Consider the following 25,201-nt stretch of genomic DNA (forward strand, 5'->3'; position numbering starts at 1 on the left):
TCTGAAAGTGGTGAGAATATAAAGCAGAAGCAGAATGATGATTTCCAGGTGCTTTCTGGACTTTTGAATCAACCCTCCTTTTCTTCATGTCTTTCTCTGACATAAAGTCATCAGTTTATTTAGAGCTAACTCCAGCACTTGGTCTGGTGTAGTCTTGGCACTGAAACTTTTGCAGGTAGTGGGGTCCAACCTGCTGGTTCAGAGCTGCTTAAGTGATGCTGCAGATCTGGTTGACCGGGGCTCCACTCTGTTTGCTGTCAAGAACAGAAAGACTTGCTTCTGTTTTAAACTGGGACTCTGATCCAAGACCTTGACATTAGGCTTTCCCTGTGATTACCAGTACCTGGTTGTTTTGTTATAAGTTCCTAAAAGTGCTTCCTTAAAGAACCATCTCCCTTGAGTTCCTATTTTATTTGCTTTTGCTGTTGGTCTAAAAACACAAACAAACAAACAAAAACACCACACAAATTAAAACCCCCTAAACTAACCAAACAAAACCTCTGCAACAAGCTAGGTGAATGTTGTAGTTCCTCTGCATTTCATGTTGTTTTTTAAAGTAGCGTTTCCTACACAAGGTTATTGCCTGCTTTTCTACCCTTTGGCTGCAAGTGTGTAGTGATGGTTGCCAGGGAGATGCTCTCAGCTGTCAGGTGTGATATAGATGGAGAATACGTATTTTGCAGATGACTACTGTGGTACTTAATAGAAAAAGCCATTGAACTTGAATGGTCTGCCCAGAACACTATTTACAATACTCCAAATCCATCCAAGGGTGCTTTTCCTGAACGGGTATTTTGTCAGGAGCAAAACACAAACCTTTTCTTTTGAGTAATTAGAAAAATACTGGTCAAGATGAAACCTGAAGGTTGTGTTCTGAACAGTGACTGCAAACAAGTGTTAATTGCTTAAAATATCACTGAAGAAAGACCAAAAGATTTCCCTCCCTTATGCTGTGAGCTGGCAATTTGCACTGCAGGCTTATGTTTCTATTTTAAGGGTGTTTTTAATTACTTCCATGTTAGTGTTTGGTTGCTCACGTGAGAGGAAACTCTGACACTGTTTGGCAGCGATTTGTCCTTTGTTGATCATTTTGGTTGGCTCTATTAAATTTGAATAGTTTAAATATAGGTAGGACAGGGATAAAAAATAAAAGGCTGGTTTGCAGCTGGGAATTTCTGGAGTTTTAAAAGTTGTTTTTTTTCAAAATGTGCGGCAAGAGAAGTATGTGAAAGACAGAACAAAAAGCACATAGAGAAACTCCACAAAATGAGGAATGTATGTGCATACTTTCTAAGAGAAAATCTCAGGAAAGACTTTGGAGAAAATCTTGGAGGAAATCAGAAATTTAGCATGTTACTACTTTTTATTTTTTTTTTTGACCTGGTAAAATAATTATAATCTTCCAAGCTAGGACACATATGCTGGTAGAAATGGCTACATTCTGGATGCTGCTATAACTGCGACTTCTACGTTGCAACAAAGCGAAAGCTGTAAGTGTTTGGCTTACAAGTGTGGTGTGAGTTCATTCTGCCACCATGATTGTCCCTGTGACCTCTCCTGTCCCCAGCTGTGCTTTGGGGGAGCACGTGCACCCTGAGGGCATGGACACTGCTATCCTTAGCTGAGTCCTCAGCGAGCAACTCCCTACCACTGGGTACCAAATATTTGCTGTTTCCTTGGGAAATGAGGTCTGCCTGTGGGCAGGGTTCAGCTGCCTGTTTTCCCAGGACATTTGGAATACTGGACTATCCAGACTGCCAGATTAGTTTCAGGTAGACATGGTCTGCGTTTGCTGTTTGGTACATTTAGAAATAGCAGGGTGATCACGCTCTGTGTGTGTAGGTGGGCATATTTTGGCGTGCTATTTTTACTTTGGGAAGAGTGGGAGAAAATGACTCCCAGAATCCAGGGACTATTCTGGATCCAGTTATAACCCCTTGTTATTTGGGATTTGTAATACATGCAGCTGTGCAGCACCCTACGTCTGCAAAGTCCAGTTCTAATGCGTGATGTTATAAACCAAATAAACCAAAATCTTCCTGTGGAATTTCCATTTTCATCTTACTCTTCCAGTTTCCCCTCAAAAAAGTCAAAAACCCTTCTAGTATTCTTCCCTATAACTAATGTGATGCTTGCAAGCCAAACCAGACATTTAATTCCCTCTGGTTTTATTTTTCATCCCCTAATCCTGCGTTTCTCTTGGGTAGGACCCTAAAAACCAAAATATATGCAAAACTTTGTCTCCAGAATGTCTTCTATTGCATTTGTATTTTTGGGAAAGTAAACAGTGTGCCACCCCACTCCACCAGTGAAACTGCTGAAGGCAAATTTGCTTTCCCAAGACATAGGTGCTTCTCTTTCTGCTGCTGGGGCACAGTTGCTGGTATGGCCTTTTGGGCTTGGTCCTTGAAGCCTCTTTGCTCGACGCTCTACCAGCTGGAGAAGCTGCAGATGCTTCTTGCTGCTCATCAGCATCAAGAGATGATTGTGTGAGTGTTTATTATGGGATAAGGAGGGCGAGAAGGATCTCATTATGGAGAGACATGTTTGTATGTGTGTATGTATGCTGTTTATTACTTCTTTTACATATTTTTCTGCCTGGTAAGGCATAGATTATCAGGACTGCCTTTGTCAGGAAGATTCAGGCTTCACCAAGTTCTTCACAGGCACACAAAAGTTATATATATTACTGTAATATTACTAAGCATATTTTTGGAAGTGGTATGGTGCACACATGTTTAGGATTGTGAGTCTGAAAGGCTTTGCATGCTTGGGATAGCTAAAGTGAAACCCAGCCTGTCATTCAGTTTAGAGTTGACACATTTGACTTGGGACTTAAGAGAGACTGTAATGTGGTATTTCAGTTACCTTGGGATACCAGACCCTCATCTCGTCTCTCATCCAAGGAATCATGATTTTCTTTTTAGCACTGTGGAGCCCTGCAGGAGAATATTCCAGCTATCCTGCAATTAAATGCTCCTCTCTGAGATGTAGTTATGCTGTGCTGGAAAGTCTTCTGGAGGATTTAGTCAAGAACTTGGAAAGCCCTCTTCTTTGACACAGTATGGCAGTTTGGTGCTAGGTACGAGCTGTTTCCAGTGGTATTTAGCCTCTAACAGTGCTGTTGGATATCCTGTTTATTTAAGTGGAAAGTGATAGAAACAATTTTTTCTACAGTTATTATGAACAGTTCTCAATCATGTAAGGAAATTGAATATGAAATTACACTGATGTTTGCAATGCCAGGTAACTAGCAGGACTTATTTAGATTAAATTTTTTTTTTGGTTTAGAATTTTTTTTTCTTTATATCTTATAAAGAAAATTTTTGAATTGTGAAAAAGATTTTGCTGGAGAGACTGAAATCTTCTGGGTTGCTTTGCAACAGCATGTTAGTATACTAGTGGTTACAACATTCTATGTATCTGTGCTGGTGACTCATGTTATCAGTGTCCCCAGAATGTCTGAGACACTTTAGGATGTATAGGCCATCAAAGTCTCATGGCAGGGTCTGGCTGTAGCTGCATTATTTTCTTCCAAGGCAGCAATATCGGCCTGAAACACTTGAATTTTCTAAATCTTTTCCCATCCATTCACCAGTGATGTAGGTTCTCCTGCCTTCAGCCTTTCCCCCCGGCTCCCCCAGAAGTTAATACTGTGTTTATAAAAATGGAGGAGTTATTTAAGTCTATCTTTCGAGTCTTACATTGAATGTTCATGAACATTAGAATATTTGCATTCATTAGGGTAACAGTTCCTATGGTCTCAATATAGGATTAGTAATTAACTGTTAAACTTATCTTCTTCTCGCATGAAAGCCACCATCACCCTTATAGAAGGCAAGTGTTAGATGAGGGGAAAAAGGACAGATAATTTTTCTTCTCTCTAGGAGATCAACGTATTTGCGTTTTCTACCTCATGAGTAATTAAAGACTCACCCCTGAAAAATATTTGTTTCTGAGGCCAAACTGAAGATTGTGAGGATGAGAGGTGCTGGAACCAGGATCTGCATTTTCAGATGGGAATTCCTCTCCTTGATTATTACCAAGCAGAAGAAAGAGCATGAGACATAAGTTACACAGCTTGACTTTGCTCTTCCAGCTGGTGCTCACGGTTAAACATCGCAATTTGCTCTGAGAATTACAGGCTTTAATAAAAGAATGCAAGAGTAGGGAGAAATTCTTAAAGCAGCAGATATTTTCTTGGTACACCTTCAATGTTTTTGGCTCTGAATGGTTTTAAATAGCCCACAAAGTAGGTGCTCATATGCTTTTAGCCTCTTCAGTAGTTCTTAACAGTTGACAATATTTAATATTCCTGAAGTCAAGTTGCATCTAAATGTTTTCTTAATGGTTATGCTATTTAAATTTAGATATACTCAGATGTAACAACTGTAAACGGAGTGAATGAGCAGGAAGTTTGTTTTCTGTTATTATTCTGGTTAGACTTTATTAGTGGAAGTTGTAGCCATTCATGTGCCTTACTCTGCCTCCCAGCTTGAAGGTGGTGGGAATCCAAAGACTTCATTAATTTGGTTTCTGGGGTGCATTCAAGTCCTTCTGTAAACTCCAGCTATTCCTGTTAGCTGCTCAGTCAGTTTGCTGACAAAGGAAGGATACATACATTTATTTTCTGTGGCAGTTGCACTTAGATGTTAATAGTAAGTAACTTTGTCCTAAGCATCACCTGATCTGAGCAGCTGCAGTTGATCTCAAAATTCAAATCCATTATGTCCTTTGAGATGTAGACTGTGTTGGGGAGGAAATGTAGGCCCTTTTCTGAATGTGCCTGCATATTTTACACATGCTGGTATGATTCATTCAGTTTGCTGTTCTGCTAATCTTCACGTACCCCAAGGCTCTGATCCAATAAAGCACTTAAGGACTAGTCTAACTTTAAGCCTGTGAAGGGTCTTATCGGTGTCACTGTGATCACTTGAACAGTTTAAGCATGTGTTGAGTGTTTTCATGCTGAGGCCTTCTGTCCCCGATTTCCTGTTTGCTAGACTCCTAATTTCTTTTCTCTGTACTTAAAACAAACAAACAAAAGCATACAAATAATGTCAGCATGCAGCAGCATCTTTTCTGTGAACTAATACTGCTTGCTGAAACGGTTTTCATAGAATCATAGAATGGTTTGGGTGGGAAGTGATCTTAAAGATCATCTAGTTCCAGCCCCCTGCCGTGGGCAGAGACACCTACTCAGAGCTCCGTCCAACCTGGCCTTGAACACTTTCAGGGACTGGGGCATCCACAGTTTCTCTGGGCAACCTGTTCCAGTGCCTCACCACCCTCACAGTCAAGAATTTATTCTCAGTATCTAATCTAAACCTGCCCTCTTTCTGTTTGAAGCCATTCCCTCTTGTCCTATCACCACACTCCCTTGTAAAAAGTCCCTCTTGAGCTCTCTCCTAGGCCCCCTTTAGGTACTGGGAAGAGTGTTTATCTCATCTCAGCATGATTTTCTAGCCATTGTTTATAGCTTATCTACTGTCTCTTACTGACCTTCTGTTCCTCTGAGAACTGCACTTGAAGCAGGTCTGATTATTTGTCTTAAAGCTATTTGTAACCCTGTTATCATCTCTTCCCCTCCACTTACTTTCCTTGCCTTGATAATGTAGGTTGAGGTTTGGGGTTCTGCCAAGCCTTTCCCTGAAAGGACAGATTTTAGCCCTCTCTCTCTGTAGCCTTCAGTCTTTAGATCATTACTGACTTACTTTTGTACTCCTGTTCCTACCACCACATGACAAATATGTCTACAGCTGAAAAGATGTCAGAGCGTGGGCCAGATGCAAAGGCAGCGGGTGATGTGAGTCTGGCTGCAGTGGTGCACAGCTTTGAAGAGGATACAGTGAGTGTGGTTGGACAGATAGAGAGATGCCTCAGTTCCTCTGCTTCTGTATCAGTCCTGTGCAGAGTCTAAACAGGAACTTGAGGATGTTCCTCCATCGAGTTTCTCAACGGCAAGCTTGGCTGAGGGTGTAGTGTGTGGACTTCTCCCTGCCAAACTCCAGAAAATATTTCCTGTAGGGCTCTCTGTGAAAGTGAGCTCTGATTTGTTCCTGCTTGTGTTTAAACAGAGAAGTTTTAGGGCTTTTTTCCTCTTGGAGAAATAAAGTTTAAATTCAGTTTCATGACTAAACTCAACTTTCCCTGGAAACCTGATTCTTGCTTAATATGATAGGACTTTGCAGGGATTTTAAAAAGTGAAAGCTGGGAAAGCTTACAGAGAGTTATTCCTGTTACAGAAGGATAAAAATTCTAGTTCTCTGTTTCATGTCCTTTCCTCTCTCAGTTATCAAATTTCCATCAGATTCACAGATTAGTACATAATATCCTTATAATCAATAAAATACTGAGTAACCTTGGTTCTTTGCTACAGAAAATTACTTGGTCTTGTATCATTAGCATTTGACTTCAAACCACTCTGCTCTGTTGCCAAACTTGGCTGTGTTGCAAGAAGCTGTCACAGAACTTGTCGCTGACAGGTACGATGGCTGTTACAAATACTGCACTGTATAAAGAGAGCTCGGTGCATTAAAATGAACTGGCTAAAAACCCAAATAAAACTGATTCTATTTCTGTATAAGTTTGATCAGTCTTAGCATATTTTTTGAAGAGTATTTATGGTGGACCTCATATGCACTCGTGCCTGTAAGAGCTGTTTTGTGGGGGATTAAGTGTTAAAAACCGAGCATGTGAGAGAATCCAGCTTGTTATTTTGATTCCTGAGAGGACACTGCTTAACATTCATTTCATTTACCTATCATGTGAGGAGGTGAAGTTCTGTCAGATACCTTCCTCTCTGACCTGTGACAACCAGGGTTTTATGTCATCTGTCTTCTGAGTGCTTTATGTGCCTGCTCAATATGAAAGATCAAAACTCAGTGCAGCAGAGTTTGAGGACTACATGCATTATATATATTTTAAAAACCATACAAATATAAAAATTAAATTACTCTAGTTGATCAGTGGCTCTGTGCCTTTCAGTGTCGGAAAATGCTTTTCAACATTCAAATGGCACATGGTTCTGCTGCACTGACTTGTCCACATTTATAGCATTCTTCAAAGGTATTCCAACTTTTTGGTCATGTTAAAAGTGATATTTTACATGATAGGCTCAGAGATCTGCTTCAGGGACAGGTAGGTTTCTCTGTTGGTACGGTTTGCAGGAAGTGTTGAATTTGTTACCGGTTTACAATGTTTAATGCCAGTAAGTTGCAATAAGTTCCGTTGATAAGGTCTCTTAGAACTTATTTTTGTGGTTAAGAAACCAAAATGAAATTCATTTAGGACTGGAAACAGGGATGAAATAGCACGATGAGCAGTATTAGCAGTTCTTGTGGCTGTTGCTGCCCATATTATAATGTTCTAGCAGTTTCTTCTAAAGACCTATGTTCTGCCATCATCTGAATAAAGCAATAAAAGAAAGGTTTTTTTTTTTTTTTTTTTTTTTTTTTTTTTTAAACACTGCATTTATACCCCTTGAAGTTAGAAAAGAAAATCTTGAAAATGGACTCCTTAATGTGGAAAATTACAGAAATCCAATAAAAGTAGAGGTATTTCAGAAGTTATATATATGATAATTAGCAATTCTTCGAAGTTTAAAGACACAGATTTGACTGGTAGTTTTTTCTTCTTCTGTGTTTAAAGGATCAAGGTGCCCATGCCCATTTTGGGCTGCTGTGTAGATAACCAGGCTAAATGGTATACAAGGACCTTTGCAGACTAAGAGGATTGCATATTGACCCTGAGTGTGGTTCCAAACCGTTCTCCCAAGTTAATCCTTCAGAAGACTCTGTGTCTTGTATTGTTGGTGCAAACTGCATTACGAAGTCTGATATCCAGAAGTATCTGAATTATACTGAGGTGACACTTAAGAGTGGGAAAGAGACCCAGGGATGATGCTTTTTCCTCATTTTAGATTTGATTTGATCTATGTGTAAACGGGCTATCAGAGTAAAGACAGTGTCTCTGCAAGGTGTGATGGAAACAAGGGAAAAAAAATCGAGGATTATTGGGAGGAAGTGTGTTGTTGAGATCTTGAATTTTGTTCTTTCACTGAGATTGCATTTCTGATTGTAAACAGAAATGCACACAGCAATATATGTATAAAATAAATATGTACAAATGCATTGCTCTTTTAAACACCAATGTTTTCACTTACTTGTGGTTTTGTAGGATGCTGAGAAACGAACTCCTCTTCATGTCGCGTCATTCCTGGGGGATGCAGACATCATCGAGCTTCTCATTTTGTCAGGTAAGGTGGTGTCCCTCGCTGTTATTAACTGGTAAATTAGCTAATTTTAAAGCTACAAGGAATACCCAGCAAAACACATAAAAGTGAATTTTGGGCAGTACCTTTGTATTCTGACTTTCATAGAGCTGGTTGCATATGTTGCAAGATTAGAAAATATATTTAAATTTAGTGATACAATTATAAAACAGAGTGACTGAGCAGACTCAATAAATGAAGTAGCTAGTTTTTTAACAACTTCTGAAGCACTCAAACTGACGGTATTTTTGCTTCAGAAACTTGCTGAAGTACATATTTGAAATGTGGATTCACATCCTGGAGTACAAGCCAAGAATTTCTGTTAAGCAAAAATTATTATGGAATAATAGCAAAAAAGTTATAAATTAGTTTAAATTAGTTATAAGTGGTATTTAGGGTTAGAAATATGATTCTGTGTGTCAGAAAGTTTATTTGGATGTTAGAAACTGTGCAGCAGGATGTATCTGAACAACAACAAAAAATCAAAACATGTTTCCCAACTGTTGTAGTAACAAAAAAACGTGATCAAAATATGTCAGAACAAAGCATAAAGCAGACATCTCTCAAGAATTGCACATAATTCATGGCAAACTCCTGGATCTGCCTGCAAATTTCAAAGGGAATGCTTTTTTTGAGCTGGAGAACTGTAAGAATAAAGCTTATGTGGTTTAAGAATTTGGGATCGAAAGGAACCTTATGGTACAAATGTCTCTGGTAAATGCAAGCCACCCTGCTATGTAATTGGTTTCACAAATTATTGGGCTGCTTCTTCAAATGAGTTGTGCATTTTTTTAAAACTTATTTCAGAATTATCGGTCCTGTGACTGCAAGGCCTCCCTTCTAATTTCCAACCTTGAATCCTAGAATAATTCAGGCTGGACAGGATTTCTAGAGATGACCTGATCCAGCCCCCTGCTTAGAGCACCAGCCAATTTCAAAGTTAGATCAGGCTGCTGATGGGTGCATGCAGGCCACACAAACATATATTTTTGGTTTACCAGTCTAACCACACCTGGAAAAGGCAGAAAATGAGAACTGAGTTTGTTGTAGCTTTGTGTTTCCTCTGTTCGTTTGGGGGAAATTTTGGGTTGCCTAATTGCTCAATGGAGGTAACTGGTTGGACATGCATCGTCCATCAGACGTTTCTGCTCTAACCCTGATGCCAGCAGAAGGGTTGGAAAGAACGTTACTCCACTGACAGGTTATGCTTGGGTGAGTTTTCAGTGTGCTAAATATAGGCATGATTTTCTACATTGGGAGGTAAGAGTTAATAAGCTTCATCTGTACACGTGTTCTTGCAGTGTGTGTTGTTTGTCACATTCCACTGTGGTGTGAGAAGATTGAACAAGTAACGTCTTTTTGAAAAAAAAAAAAAAAGTTTTGCAAGTAGCAGCACAGGCAACATCCACATAAAGAGATAAGGGGAAGCTGTTTTGCCCGTTTGTCTCTTGACTCCAAATAGCATCCAAAAATGTCCTGGTGAACAACATTGTTGGTTTTGATCACATTCCTAATAAGGGAAGGAGGCTTTCAAGTGTTCTTCTGGGACGCTTAGTTCTACCACCTGACTGCCAAAATGTCATCCAAGGGCTGCAGGGTTTGTCTGGTCAACGGCATAAAATGTAGGTGATATATCTTGGGGTTTTTTAATGTATCCAAGTGAGTGTGAAAAATTTGTAATGTGGGATTTTAAAAACTGAACTTTGTGTCAGTGAGACTCTGCTGCAGTTCAGTCTGCAGGAACTGTGTGGATCTTGCCCAATTAGCTCAGCATGAGTCAAAATTAATTTTGGTTACATGTTCTACCTGTTCATTGCTCTTTAATATCTGAAGTACCAGTATTTGATGACCATGACTACTTGTATCCAAGAGCAAGTTTGGAGGTTTCTGAGGTTTGGATGAGCAGGTGGAGTTGTTATAAACACCTCTTTGTGACTGTGATCTCTCCATAAACTGGGCTGCAAAGATAACTGCAGCATCTTCCTTTGCTTCACCTCTTCATTCAGTCAACTGCATTAGTGAAAGTGTAGAATAAAAGATTAATTTGAACATAAAATTTAATTACAAAAGCAGAAAAACTTTCTCGTCTGATTTAAAATAAGATGGTGTTTTCACAGAGGGAAAGTGCAAAAATGCTTGCTGTTGTTGTCAAGCAATAGTCTCAGCATGAGTAGAAGTTAGGAGGAGTATTAATGTACTGCATTTTATACAGGGCTCAGGAGAGAAATGAAATGAAATATGCACATTCTGATATTTGCAGCCCATGAACTGGTGGCAGCACAAATAAATGTACTGTCTAATGAATAAAATTTCTGTTCAGGTTGTTGGAGACAGGCCAGAAATGGCTTTCTAGGTAGCCACTGAAATGGAGTCTGAAACTAATACAGCAGAGTGCCAGGTCCCTCAACTGGTATGAATCATCCCAGCCCATTAAATGTCAGAGCCAGATAGATTTACACCAGCCCAAAGGTCTGAGCCATAATCATACGGTTCAAACTGGGGAAATGTGCTCTGTCGTTTGGTTTTTCCAGGCTACGCGAAAGCAGGGAGCTTTGAGCACTTCTTCACCTCCTTTCTGTCAAAAGGGAGAAGGACCAGGGTAATCATCTCACATAAACAAAGCTCTGTATGATGACATATCATGGATGTGCAAGAACAACTGTCTTGGCAAACCCAAGCTCCATTCTCATCCATCCTGGGCTTTGAGCTGGTGCCTGAGGGACCGATGTTTGAGCTCTCTCCCTTACCCCTTGTTACCTGCCAGGGCACTTGCCAGCTTGGAAATATTACCACCCCTTACTATTCCAGAAAGTTCTGAGCTTCTTGGTCAGGAGTTATGGCAGGTGTCCTTACATTTGTGAGGGCCTATTGCTGTGTCTCATAGCAGGAGTTGGAAAGGTGCTTATAAATGATGACATTAAAAGGTTAAAGTGTAGAGTTTTCTTCCTTCGTTGACCATCCCTAATTCTGAATATTTAGACTGTGGAATCTAGGTTTATTAGAGACACGTGCATTTGGCAGATGTGCTGCATGGAAAATTGTACTTTGGCTATGGTAAAAAGATGTTAACTTTATTCCTGAAAGCCAGCATGGAGTTATTTCAGATCTCATAAGAATCAGAAGGCCATTTCAGATTTATTTTCTCTTTTGGCAGAAAAATTGGAGCGTGAAAGATGGCAAAGATTACAGACTAGGCCTATTAAAGAAAAGTGGAACACAGAAAGTTTCCTCTCTGTTGATTTTATCTGTAACATTATATGTTATGTTGTCTACTTCAGCCTCCCAGAGCAAATCCCTACAGCTAAGCCTTTCCTTCAGGCTCAGGGGTATGAGCTCTCCCAACAGCAAAGTGCTGAGAAAAGGTTTTTCTCTGAAGAGTTTTTGTAAAGTGGATATTTTTAATGGGGTGGATGGGTGCTGTGGCTACCTGAAAGGATTTTATGTGAAATCTTTAAAGCAACTTATATTTTCAAGGAAGATTGTTCTATGAAGGACACCATATACACCAAGTGTATATCAGCCCTCTTTGTGCTTGTAAACACACAGATTAATTCACAAAGTATTGTAGGAAGTGCTTTGAAATACAGTGGGGGTACTTGGTCCATAGTGAGGAGAGGGACACTCAATCTCTGGGTGATTTTGAGGAAGTGTCGTGGGATAAACTTGAAAATTTAAGCTTCTGTTTTTTATACAGAGCTCATTTTAGGTGCATTAGCATGTTCTAGAGCACTTTACTCAGTGCTTTCAAAGAGCTGTCCCCTGGGCTGTCACAGGATGAACACTCAAGTTCCTGCAGTGTACAGGACACAGCGTCATTCACTGAGTGAATCTGCTTGATCTCCCCTAAAATGGCAGGTGTTTTCTCTCCCCAAAGGAGTGCATCAGTGCTGGTGAAATTTTCACTGTCATTAACTATTGACTGGAAGGAAGTGCTGGGAACCTAAAAGCTGAATTTTGGTGAAGGAAATGGGCAGTACCGGGGGAAATGTTTCAAAACATCTCTTCAGGAAATGTGCACCCTCAGTAAATGGACAACAGCAGCTCTTGTAATAGGCAACAGCTGAATTGCGCATCTCCTTAAAAACAGAAATCAGAAACATATTGAAATATGAAATATTGAAACATATTGAAGTGATGCATTGAATTAGAAGCATAAGAGCAATTTCACTGTTTCACGTAAAGAGGCACAGAGAGGTAAAGAAAATTGGAAAACAGCTGAGAAAGAAAAGGCTGATAGCGTGCTGGGTATTATTTTATTTATAATGTTATTGTTTTCCTTTTAGTATTTTCTTTAGCTGCTTTCTTGGCAACTATATCAGTTTCTCAAAGGGTAAGTGGGTCAGTGGAGGGCATGAATAACTACTGATGGACACACTTCTCCAGGTTTGCTAATCATCTTCATACCAATGCCACTGGAGTTCTTGAATACTGAGGAATAATGTATTTGTCACGCTTTGCTACTCCACAGATAAGCCTTTCTGATTTGCAACCATCTGCTTCTAGGAATTAGTGAATCAGTAGAAATAAAGCGAATGAAACCTTAGTTAAGAACATGAGGCAAAACCCCAAGGCAAATACAAAATAAATTTCTAACCCCAAAAAGGTTTAGTGGCAATCACTAGGAATTCATCTAGGCAGTTTGCATCCCCAAGACCCCTACCAGGCCAAGTCGGGATAATCAAAGGTGCCTTGAAGTCAAGTGTCAGCTTCCTGATGGTGGAGAAGGTTGTTGCCTTACATGTCTCTAGTGTAGGAAAAAGGCAGGATACTAATGTGTATTAACTGTAATGGCCTTCTCAGGAAGATAAAATAAGCTAATAGCTTCCTTGCTTAGATGGATTAATTAGAAAACTATTCAAAACTGTAGTCTTTTCTAAAGGGTGTTTTCCCAGAGGGCAGCTTGTACCACCAGGTACCAGGTTCTGAGGCGAGTTTGGAGGATTACCTCTAATTGTTGCAATAGTTATGAAAGTGGCTTTCTCTTTCTTGCAGCCAAAAAATTGCATCCTGACTTGTGGAAATATGCAAGAACTTGTTTCATCTCTGATTATCTAGCACAATTCCTAATAAACACTGTGATTCAGAGGCAAGCATCTTAATATCCCTGAGAATCAGCTCTCAGAAAGTGATTCTGATTCAGAGAGTGGGATTTATTAATTACAGGCTTTTGTATGCACTTAAGTGATGGTTCAAAATGAACCTTAAGAATCCCTTTGTTCATGAAGTTCACAGGCTCATGCAGGCTATGTGCATGACACTTGTGCTTCTCTGTGGGGTTTTTTTCTGCCTGTGCTACTCAGAATAGTGCTACTACCTGCAGACCTAAAAGGTACAATATTTTCAGGTTAAGCCCTTTTTAAAATTAGTTTCTCTAGTCCTTATCCAGGAATTTCCTTTCTGTGGTGTCACATCAGTGAATAGCTTTAATATTTCCTGCAAACAAATCTGTTTTATTACACAAATGTAGAGGGTCTTTTTTTTTTTTTTAATTCCCTTTGGTCTGCAGTCAACCAGAACCACTGTAGTTAAATATTCTTTCTTTATCCTTTTTCTCTGGTGAGCCAGAGAAAACCCAAACCAACCCAAACCCATCCTCTTGTGCAGCTGCCTTTGTCAGAGCTCCCATTAGCACTGAACTGCACAGAAGGCAAACAGGTGGTCTCCTTCATCCCTCCCCTTATGATGTTTTCTGAGTAACACTCACAGAACCTGATGTAATAAGTTCCCTCTTTCGTCCCCAACCTGAGCATTTCCTGATCGTATTTTCTTGATCCCAGCAAGATTTGCAAAGCAGGGAAGTGATCATTTTTTTAGTGTTCTGTCTGATGCAGCTGAAGGCAAGAGGCGTTTCAGGCTATTCCCTTCCTTCTGTCTTCACACAACAATGTGTCCTGTTAACAAAGGGATTCATAAAAATAGTCCTGCCTATCCATTTCCTTTCTTTCCCCATCACACTTCAGCTCCTATCTATCAGATACCTGGAAACACATCTCCAAGGTGAACAGGATGCCAGGAAGAGTCCTGGGGAACACTGAGAGTGCCACACACAGCTCAGCTCCTGTTCCTAGGGCAAGGCTTTCGGTGTCACCCCCAAGGCGTGGATGTAACCTGTGCTGTTTATTTGCAGGCGCCCGTGTTAATGCCAAGGACAATATGTGGCTGACCCCTCTCCATCGAGCAGTTGCTTCAAGGAGTGAAGTGAGTAAGATTTGATTACCCTGCTTTTGGACGTAAACTGCATGCTGGGGGGAAAAGCAAACCCTTGATAGTAGGTGGCATGGTGAGGCAGAGGGGGAAGGCATTTTCTGTGTGCAGGGCCTGTAGCACTGCAGCTGAAGGCCAGCTTTTACAAGTTAGTTATAGCTGCTCTTGAGCCTTAATGTGGATGATTTTCACCTTGCTTTACATTACCATAGTAAGTCGTACTGAGCAACCATCAGCTGGAGTAGGTGACCAGGATTGGCGTGGGATAGAGTCCACAGTGGTCTACAGTGCCCACATCATCTTCAAGTGGGGAAATAAAGAGGAATAAATCCGTGTGGATGTGTGCGTGCTGTGCATGTGCCAGAAGGGAGTGGATGTGGATGTGATCCAACACACATTACATCGTTTGTTTTGGTTAATTACATTTCAAGGCATCCCTTAGGTTTTCTGTTAATGCATTTGATTCATGCGTGAGGGAGAGTTTGCCCATATTTCTTCTACTGGACAAATAAAAATCTTCTGGCATCATGTTGTACCTCTTCTGTTGCTGTCTTAAAAAGGAGCAGCAATAACTATCAGCAATGCAGGTCAGGCATGACTGTGTTTTCAACTGCACCATTATTCTTGGCTTTCCATTGCAGACCTCCCTGTCTACTCTCATCCTCCTAATACTTAGTTAACAGTGAGCCCAACTGCAGCCTGAATTGGCTGCTGGGGACGAGGGGAGGGGTTGTAAAAGAGACAGTGGGTGGCTGTCTTCCAGAGACTGATGGACTCGAATCACCTCCGTAACAGTCCCAGTGCTTGCCAAGCCTGGAGGCAGGAATCCCGGGCTCGCTTCTGAACTTGGGCATTGTTTGGCTGCTGGCTGAGCTTCCCAGCTGCTGGCATCCACTGAAACCCTCTGAAAGGAATAGCTGATAGAGTATGAATGCTGTAATGAAGCAAAATACAAAAAGCCATGTTGGAAAACAAAGGTCAGACTTAAACCTTAAAAAACAGCCACAGTCTTTCTGATGCGGGAATTGCAGCATGCTTGGTTTCTTCTTTTGGATGTGTCAGAGTATGTGATTTTCATTGCCAGTGACAGTCCTAGCAGAAAATGTATGTCTTTCTGTGGGTTTGAGTCTCATTTTTAACTCTTTGTCAGCTGAGGCACAATGAGAAAATGTGCTGGCAGTTGTGATACCTCACAGTAAGTACCCCAGTGCATTAGTGAGGCAGCAGGGAAGGGCCTTTGATGCCTTTTCATGGTCTGCTATATATTTTATAAACATGTGTAACTTTCTTCTCCTGGCCCTTTTGCTTTGTTATTTATATTATAACTCCTGTTTTGTTAATAATTTTGAAACAGGATTTAGGATTTTTGAGGCTCTTTCGGTTCTGCTTTTTACTTTATTACACAAGCGAACAAATGTGCAGCTTTGATAGTGATAGCAGTAAATAGCAGTGGGTGAATCCATAGCTCACACTGATAGTAGGAGATGAATTAATGGCCCAGGAGTTGACCAGTAGGACTCGGTGTAGTTTTTGAAGTTCTTGTGAGCACAGTTGCTTTCAGAATGACCACTAAGAAATTTTATTATCAATCTTTCACTATGAAGCTTCTTCACAGGATTCCAAATCTATTTCCTTTTTTATATTGACATTTATATTAACATTTTTATATGTTAAAAGCTTGGACACATTTTTACTTATGTCTTAATGATTTTTGAAGTGGGCTTTAGTGATTTAAATGTTTATTTACAAATCAACAACGCTCAGGTGTGACTGTGTAGGATTGTTAATGGATGTTATCAGCTTTCAGCCTTATATAGTTGGAAAAGTAAAGATATTTCACTGTGATAACTTGGGATAGCTACAGACCCTGCCTGCAGAGGCTCACACCATAGCTGTGCACTGCATGCATATGTAGAAACTGTATTAATAAAAGGGGAAAGCTCATACTCTCAAAAGCAATAGAATTAAAAGTTGTCCGTAAGGACTCTTCACTTTTGATCCCAAATATGACAGAGCAACAGATTGCAACAGATGTAAACAAAAACGTGTAAATGGGTTTTTTGGTTTTATTTTTTAAAAGTCTGGATATTTTTAGTTTAGGCTTTTCAGTCCTTGTTACTTGCTTCTAAAAATTCTCCTTTAACATCTTCTTTCTTTCATTAAGAGTTAAAGTGCATGAATTTTCCTGCTGACTTCATGTCCCATCTGGGTAGGTCTCCAGTGAATTACATTTAAATGACTTTTAAAACAGTAGGCCTGTCATTTAAAAAACAAAATCCTATTGAGACATCAACAGCCATATATCATTATTGATGCTGTAAGAGGTGCAATGTCACTAACTGAAAAAATCTGTTAGAGAACAGTTTGTGAGATGGCTGCAGAAAATGAAATTGCTGAGATCATTTGAGGACAAAGAAATACTACTCCTAGTAATGTATGTACTGTCAATAGAGACTGCAGACACTCTCCTGGGCCATTCTAGATACAAAAGTACTATTTAAACATACTGTGTGCATTTGTTATTCATTAATAAAATTTTGGCTGGGCTTAGCAGAAAACTTTTTAGTTTATGGAAAAAGAATAAGGTGCTGTGTAGGATTAGGGCTCTCCCACTTACCAGATGTGAGTTGTATTTAGCAGACAAGGCTACTTGAATGCTACTGTGTCCCCCATGGTTCCTTCATATTTTGTTTGTTTGTGAAGAAAAAAGGAAGAAGAGATGAAATGTAATTTTGAGAAAAACTTGGTTTTCCCCCTGACTTGCTTAATGGCAGATGCATGAACAGAAGCAGAAAAGAACTGACTGTGAATCCTCCAGTGAGACAGACTCTCAAGAGAGAACAACACATTTTCTCACTGGGAAATATTCATTTTTAACCAACAAAATTAACCTTAAAAGATGATGTTTGCTCTCAGGCTGACGGAATGGATACTGCAATGAAGACCCTTGGCCTGTGCTTAGCCCTTAGGGAGGAAAGGAATGCTAATGCTAACTTGGGGACACCAGCATTCTCATGTTTTTGCAAAGCTAAAACTTTGTTTTCACATAATCTTTATTGTCTCATTTTTCCTGTTTATAAATACAACCAACACCAATGTACTGTTATTTTACTGTGCAAAATGACACGCTTTTCAGTTTATAAGTGATTCCTGTAAGAGTATGTGTTGGGTTTGCATGTCAGGGTTCTGGCAGGGGGAGGCTGTAGGGGTGTCATCTGTGAGAAGCTGCTGGAAACTCCCCCCATGTCCGACAGAGCCAATACCAGGCAGCTCCAGGATGGTCCCACCTCTGGCCAAGGCTGAGCCCACCAGCAGTGGTAGCAATGCCTCAAATAAATACATTCATTTCTTCACTGGGAGCACAGCTCTGATGACTGTGGTACTGAAGCTTAATCAACTGGACAGGCTGGGCTCTCTTCATAGGCAGCTTTGGACATCCTCAAATCCAGCTGGGAAATGTGGACTGTGAGGCCGCTGCTCTGAATGGCAGCAGCAGTAACGTGTGCTCTGGCATTTGAATGAACAATGCCATTTCAGTACCCTGGGAGGTTGTTTTGATAAATGTTATTCTCCTTCCCTCCTGGCCACGCGTGCCGTGCGTGAGTAACGCGCTCAGGCAGTGTGACTGAGCTGCCAGGAAGGTGGGCCGAGCCTTTATTCCGGCCTCCCGGTTACGCTGTGGCTGTGCTGCCGTTGCAGGAGGCGGTGCAGGTGCTGATCAAGCACTCGGCCGACGTCAACGCCCGGGACAAGAACTGGCAGACGCCGCTGCATGTGGCGGCCGCCAACAAGGCGGTGAAGTGTGCGGAGATCATCATCCCCCTGCTCAGCAGCGTCAACGTGTCGGACCGCGGGGGCCGCACGGCGCTGCACCACGCGGCGCTCAACGGGCACATCGAGGTGAGCCTCCCCACAGCCTACCTGGCCACGGGCTTGCTGGTTTGTTTACTCATTCTGCACTTGACCTGCTGATGTTGCGTTAGACTGACCCTCACAGCCCTGACCCCCACGATTCCTGCCGCTCAGCTGCTTTCCAAACTGAGGGACAGGTTTCCTACCCACAGAAACAGGACAGTGGCTGGAGAGCACCTGCGTAGAGCCAGCATGCAGACATGGAGAGCTGGCTGTGTCACCTCTTCCAGCTGCTCCAGGGTGTCCTTGGCTCTTTTGAACTGGACTGCCTGTGAAAATAAGAGTGGCAGAGTGGAAAGAATGGAAAACTAATGGATTCATTTCATACTGAAGAAATCCACAGCTGTGTCAGATCCAGTCACTCAGCTTTTCTCATTAGTCTTCTAGAAAATGTGCTTCTGTTGTTCTACTAACACAAGCAAACCCTTCTAGTATTATTACTGTTTAACTATGTGAGAAAAACTATGTAAATAAAGCCCCTATGTAAAGGATATTGCTAGAATCTTTAGATCTGGGCACAATGATCCTCATTTCCCCATTTCACACTTGAAGATCAAGATACTGAAGAAAAACTCTCAGACTGGAGCAGTAGGCTTCTCTGAGTGAAAGTTGATCAGTTGAACTGTAATTAAAAGAAGGAAGAGGAATGGCAGTCCCTGTAAAATGATGATGTTTGACCTTTAAAATACTGCACTGTAGGAAAAAGACAGTAATGTTTGTGTCTAACCATCATCATCTAAAGCTCCTGAGCTTTTGGATAGAGAATATCACAGATGTGGACTGCTATATATATGTTATTATTCTCTGTAGCAAAACTGTATAAGAAAGGATGACAATCATCTTAGTTAATGATTTTAGAAAAATAGAGTTGCTGTGATTTTTGTCCTTTTTTAAATTTTTGTTCCTCCCCAGCCCCAATTTTTCTTACATTTCGTGTTGAATGATTGGCAGTGAGGAAAGCAGCTTTTCACCTCTTAGCTGGGCTGTCTAAAAGGCCAGCATTGTACAGGAAGCAGCTTGCTGCTGTCCACACCGCTGTAGGCACATGGGAACTTAATGAAAATCACCGTGGTGTGGCGAGAGATGGACACTCCTTGAGGAAAGATCCAGCAGGTCTTAGGGTTTGTTATGGCACAGTCTGGAGGAGTCTTGTCCCAGTCCACAAGGAAACTGCTTAAATTGGTCTTAACAGTAAAATTAGGAGCAAAGTTTCACTTCCAGGCCTGTTTCTCTTCCAGGTAGTTTGCCAAGCTGGATTTGAAGCACATTGCAGTAGTAGCACTCTCCATGCTCTCAGCCTCCTCTGTGGACACGGAACTTGTCCTGGTTCCTTGTGACTGTCACTGGTGCTTGTGGTTAATGCACGCAGCTTTGAGCACTGTTTGCGTCATTCACAAATTTATCATTCAAATGCAGCACCTTGTTGGTCCCAAGTTTATTGGTAGATTGATTTGTTATAACCTGTTGTTTGTGATCTGTAGGGTTGGTTTACTTGCTGTTGTTACTTCTAGATGGTGAACTTGCTCTTGGCCAAGGGGGCGAACATCAACGCTTTCGACAAAAAGGACAGAAGGGCTCTTCACTGGGCAGCGTACATGGGTAAGGCTTGGGCTCTTGCTCCTGCTTTTTAACTTCCTATTCACAAACAAATGCCATGTTTCAAAATGGACAAGAACAGATCTGGCCATGGAAAGTGAGTGTTGTAATTACCCTGATGAGGGAAGGGTTCAGTGGATCTAAATAAACTCTGTCCATTTATGGGTTTGCAGCTAGTGAGATCTTGGCTGTGATTTCCCTTTTAATTGTGGGCTTTTTGTGTTGCTTTTTCAGTTTGGTCTTTTTATCCTGGCTCTAGTTCCAGACTGAACTATATTTGGGCTTGAAAAACTACAGGTTATATTTCAGTTTTTGCTAAAGATTACTTTTTATAAAGTGCAGATAACTATGGTCATAAATTCAAGTTTATAAGTAGCCAAATTATGATGTTCTTAGGAAATACTTCACAGGTGATTTCTTCCTGTTAGGAGCAAATTGCCATCTTTTATTCCAGAGTGGACAAGAGCAAACGATTTGTCTGTTCAGAACATCAGTGGTGTTACCAAATACTTCTTAATTTAACTAATTGACCTTATTATTCCTTTCAAGTTAAAGGAAAATTTCTTACAGTGAGGCATTATAATTTAAAAATACTAGAACAAGGTTGCTTGTGATAGTGGTCATGCTTGTTCAAGAGCTTTTGTTGGCCAAGCAGTTTATATTTCAGATTACAATTTGTCGGGAGTTGTGTGCCCTCCGCCAGGAACTCTTTCATTTGACCTGTTGAAAATCTTGATTTAAATACTGGCACTTTTGGAAGTGAGATAATAGGAGATTTCAAACTGTGAGAAAAGCATATTGTGTGGTTTTTTGATACGCACAGACAGATGGAAAGGCTCTTGCCAACAATTGTGATGTGGCTTTTACACTAGAGAGCTTTGAACTCCACTGTGTAGACGTGAAAGGCTTTTCCATTGTGCCGTACAATTCCACGTCTCTTCTGCACTTAAATATTTTCAGAAATTCATGGTGCGCTTTAAAAAGTATTTAGATAACATCTGAGGCCTAAATTAGCAATGGAATTTAGGAACCTGTACTGCAATTTAGACAGAATTTAGGTAATGACACCCGAACATCTTATCCTGTAAGCCCTTACATAGTTTATTGAATGCTTAATTATCTTTGGACACTTGGAATTTGTCTATACGGTTTCCCAGGTCCTGCACTTGAAATTTAGTTTTCTATGTCCTCAATGGTGCTAAAAAAGAGGATACATCAATTTTATAATTTATTAAGGTTATTTTTTTATCACTAACAAAAACCCAAGAAGTGTTAATAGGTGTGTTTGCAGATCAATAGGATGCTGTTTTGGGAGACTTTTATTGCCCTGCTCCTCTGCTCACTGTTCCTTCTGTAACAGGGAGATTAGAACACAAACTGTTAATCTTAGAGAAATAAATGGAAAAGATTTGTGGTTTTGTTCTTTTAGTGACTGGAAAACGAAGTCAGTAAAGAGAAATTTGACACATGTGGGGAAGATGAATGCATGGATTTCTTGACAAAGCCTGGAGCCTAGGAACGTTTTATGAAAATGTTTTTTTTTTTCCCTTATAAAACTGTGTGAACACTTTAAAAGAGCAGTGAAAGGGCAGTGCATTAGGAAGAAAGCAGTAATTTGGGAGAAGCGGTGCTGTAGGATGATGTATTCATTGATAACTGTCTTTCATCTTTTGAAGGTCACCTGGAAGTTGTTGCCTTACTGATTAATCATGGTGCAGAGGTGACTTGTAAAGACAAGAAGGGTTACACCCCACTTCATGCAGCTGCATCCAATGGGCAGATTAATATTGTGAAACAACTCCTTAACCTGGGGGTGGAGGTATGTGGTAACGTGCACTTCATTGTAGTGTCCATGTTTCTCCATATTTAGAGGCAGTCTTTTCCTTTTTTCTTATGGATGCTGCCAAAGACATTGGCAGAGCTTTTAAACAAGACAGGTCCCATTTTCTGGACCACCTCATGCTTCATGTTGTTTATTAGTTAAAGAGTCAGGAAACATACTGTATTAAAGAAAGGCTGATATGGGCAGTAAATTCCAGGCCACCTTGCTGAAGAAATCAGGAAATATATGCTGTTCCTGCAGAAGAAGATGGAGTAATTAAATTTTCCTTGATTCAGCATTTCCTTTTATATGATGTGTGGTGATTCTTAACATATACTCTACATACTTTACCTAAACAGAAGATCAGGGTGTTTTGGTTTAGTGACCCATATTTCCTCTGTAGCTGATGGAGGGAAGGATAAGGATTATTTTCACTCTGGGAAATAATTTTTTTTCAGGGCACAGACTCCTCTTTATTGCCAACTCTTCAGAGCAGTGGTGAGATGACCAGAAGAGCCTGCACTAATGAGGCAGTTAATCAGAGATGGCAAATAAAGCCACTGCATTTGCCATTTCATCTTCGGCTCACTTGATGTACCAAAAACTTGTCAGAAGTTCGTGTTCACAGGCTGGTGGCTGGGAAGTTGAAGGGGAATAGGTGTTGCCTGTTTTTAGGTAGTTACTAGCATAGCACTGCTTTAACTTTCCCATTCTCCCCCAGTGGGGATCTGATCTTTGAGACACCTGGATTTCATGGAAGGCTGTTCACGCCATCTCTGAGTCTTGTACAATCTGTCTTGTCCTGTTTTAGAGAACAGCAGTTGAATACTAAGTTGATCATCAAGAAGTAACATAATCTTAATTACATCTTTATAGTACTGACCTACTGAAAGTGGTTTCTTATTGAACAATAAATGGTTGTTCACTATAACCTTTCTTTCACTCAGATTCCTTCGTTCCACTTCCAAAATAAATGTGTGGAAAGAGCTCTTATACCTGTACTCTGTTCACAAAAACTTAGTAGCTGCTGTTTTTTATTTAAAAAATAAAAATTGTGAGCTTTTTATTTATCTTGCTTTTACACTTACCTGTAAAAACTTTCCAGCTCATTAGGACTTTTGTCATCATCATCATCATTACATAGTCCTGCTATCATCTTTAAGCTTCATACTGGCTTTTAGAAATTACCAGAAGGATAGAAAGTTAATAATAGTACAGGTAAGGCATTCCAAGTTAAGCTCTCTGGGAGTGTATTTTGTCAATGAAATTTGCTGGTGAGAAATATGCCCTATGACAGTTCAAGCCTCCAGCTATTTCCATTTGTGGTGTACGATGCATTATGTAAAATGCTAAGCTGATGTCTGCAATTTTAACTATGTCTCCTTGTCTCATTTTAGATTGATGAAATGAACATCTATGGAAACACTGCACTTCACATTGCCTGTTACAATGGTCAGGATTCTGTTGTTAATGAGCTGATTGACTATGGTGCTAATGTAAATCAGCCTAACAATAATGGATTCACTCCCTTGCATTTTGCTGCTGCCTCCACTCACGGAGCACTGTGTCTTGAACTACTAGTGAATAACGGGGCAGATGTTAATATTCAGGTAAAACTTGCATTCCAGCTCGACAGTTGTACTTTATCCTATTTGCATACCTCAGGAAGAAACTGTAATAATGAGTACAGCATGGCTTTAAATCCTTGATGGAATTAGAGTGATGCTGAGAATGTTGATCATTAAACTGTTTGGATGAGATTACTTCCCAGCAGAGCAGCTCTCAGTGCCTTGATAAATACAGTGGCAGCTCTAAACTCTAGGCCAGCCACTTTCTTGAATGCACAAACCAATACTAAAAAATAGTCCCAGGAACTCTGTCAAAATGTTATCTCAGGGCATGAGGGTAAGTCAAGGAGCTTATTCCTTTCTGGTGTTTTCCATCCCTCTATAACGTGGATGTAATTAAACCTGATTCTAAAGAGTTCCTTTTGACTTTACAGGGAATAGGAACTGAAGGTTGCTTTTTACCTACTTTAAAGCCCAAGTTTACAAAGTCTGATTCTGGTTAGGATATCTGAATGTTCTTGAGGCACAACTGATACATCTTGATGAAGCTGAAAGGGACTTGCTGTTATCCAACAGAGGGTACTGGTAGAGGTACCAGGAGACTTGAGGTCTCTGAGTTCATATAAGATTTTGACTACTTTAGTTTAAACTGTGTTTCAGTTTCCCATCTATAAAACTAGCATTTAATTCCTGACATGTAACACCCTTGAGATCAGTGAATAGTCCGTGCCCTATTTAAACTCAGAATTATTAAAATGAAACTGGGGACTGTGCTTGCCAACAAAGGAGAAACCCCTTCCCCATAAACATGAAGTGATGTGAGTAGTGAGGCTGGTACCATGCCTGGGTTATTTCTCATTCCTCAGCTTCCCCAGTCTGTTTCTTTCTCTAGAAACCAAAATATTGTTCCCTACTCACTGAACCTTTCCTTTCATAAGCCTTCCCTCTTTTCTACTTGTCTTTTGTAGTTTTGTTGGTTTTGATTGTGTGGAAATTTATTAACAACAATTTTTTAGTATTGTGGTTTTATTCTGGGATTGTCTGTAAAATACAGACTGATAATCAGGAAGTCTCTCACAGACTGCTCTCCTACTTAGCTCTATGTTTCCTTTGCTGTTCTTTATTCCCCTTGTTGCAAAAGCTAAGGAAAATGGCTGAATGGCATGTGTTACTTAAAAACAACATCATGTATGTCATATATCTGTGGGTTTTACTGCCAGGCTGTAAGGACAGACTCCACTCCAGCCCATGTCCTACTCACTGCTGAGGAACTGTTTTACTTGTGTGCATTTGCCATCATCTATAGGTTCAGTCCTACAAACTTTTGAAGTCAGCAGAGTTTTTATCTGAAGAAAAGCTGTAGGACGTTGAGCTGAGAGACTTTAAATTGCTCCCACTGCTTTACGTGGTAAATGGCTGGGTTTCTGTTCTGTTTCTGTTAGAGTAAGGATGGGAAGAGCCCACTGCACATGACAGCTGTCCATGGGAGGTTCACACGGTCGCAGACCCTCATTCAGAACGGTGAGTTTCTGTGCTTGTTTAATGATTCTCCAATAGATTAGGCATTTCCAACGTTGCAGTTTTCAGTTGTTCTGACCCAGAGTGCCAAAGGACTGCTCTGAGGGCTCCTCCATCGACTTCTGGCTTTGAGCTGCACTGACAGCTCTCATTCCATCATGTCATCACAAGCTGAGATTTTGGTTGCCAACAAAATCTCGTAATCTTCCAGCTGACAGCAGTCCACCTGATCTGTTCAAATTTTTAATCTGAAAACAAGAGGTGAAAGTAGTATTTAGGTCTTTTTTCTGCCGAGCAGCAAGTACAATT

At 40.5% G+C, this 25,201-nt stretch overlaps 1 protein-coding gene across 12 annotated transcripts in view; it reads left to right on the top strand.

Moving 5' to 3' along the window:
* Window positions 1-25,201, top strand: part of ANKRD44 (ankyrin repeat domain 44) — a 134,611-nt gene that overhangs the window by 61,527 nt on the left and 47,883 nt on the right. For all 12 annotated transcript variants that reach the window (XM_027902283.1, XM_027902291.1, XM_027902285.1 and 9 more), the window contains exons 3-9: window positions 8,179-8,257; window positions 14,400-14,470; window positions 18,176-18,376; window positions 19,900-19,987; window positions 21,661-21,803; window positions 23,204-23,416; window positions 24,817-24,895. In XM_027902283.1, the coding sequence (XP_027758084.1) occupies window positions 8,179-8,257; window positions 14,400-14,470; window positions 18,176-18,376; window positions 19,900-19,987; window positions 21,661-21,803; window positions 23,204-23,416; window positions 24,817-24,895 (874 nt within the window). The remainder of the gene's footprint in view (window positions 1-8,178; window positions 8,258-14,399; window positions 14,471-18,175; window positions 18,377-19,899; window positions 19,988-21,660; window positions 21,804-23,203; window positions 23,417-24,816; window positions 24,896-25,201) is intronic.

The sequence above is a fragment of the Empidonax traillii genome, unplaced genomic scaffold (assembly GCF_003031625.1).
Source record: "Empidonax traillii isolate 1590-97213 ecotype Southwest subspecies unplaced genomic scaffold, ASM303162v1 scaffold861:size261962, whole genome shotgun sequence".
Lineage (NCBI taxonomy): Eukaryota > Metazoa > Chordata > Aves > Passeriformes > Tyrannidae > Empidonax > Empidonax traillii.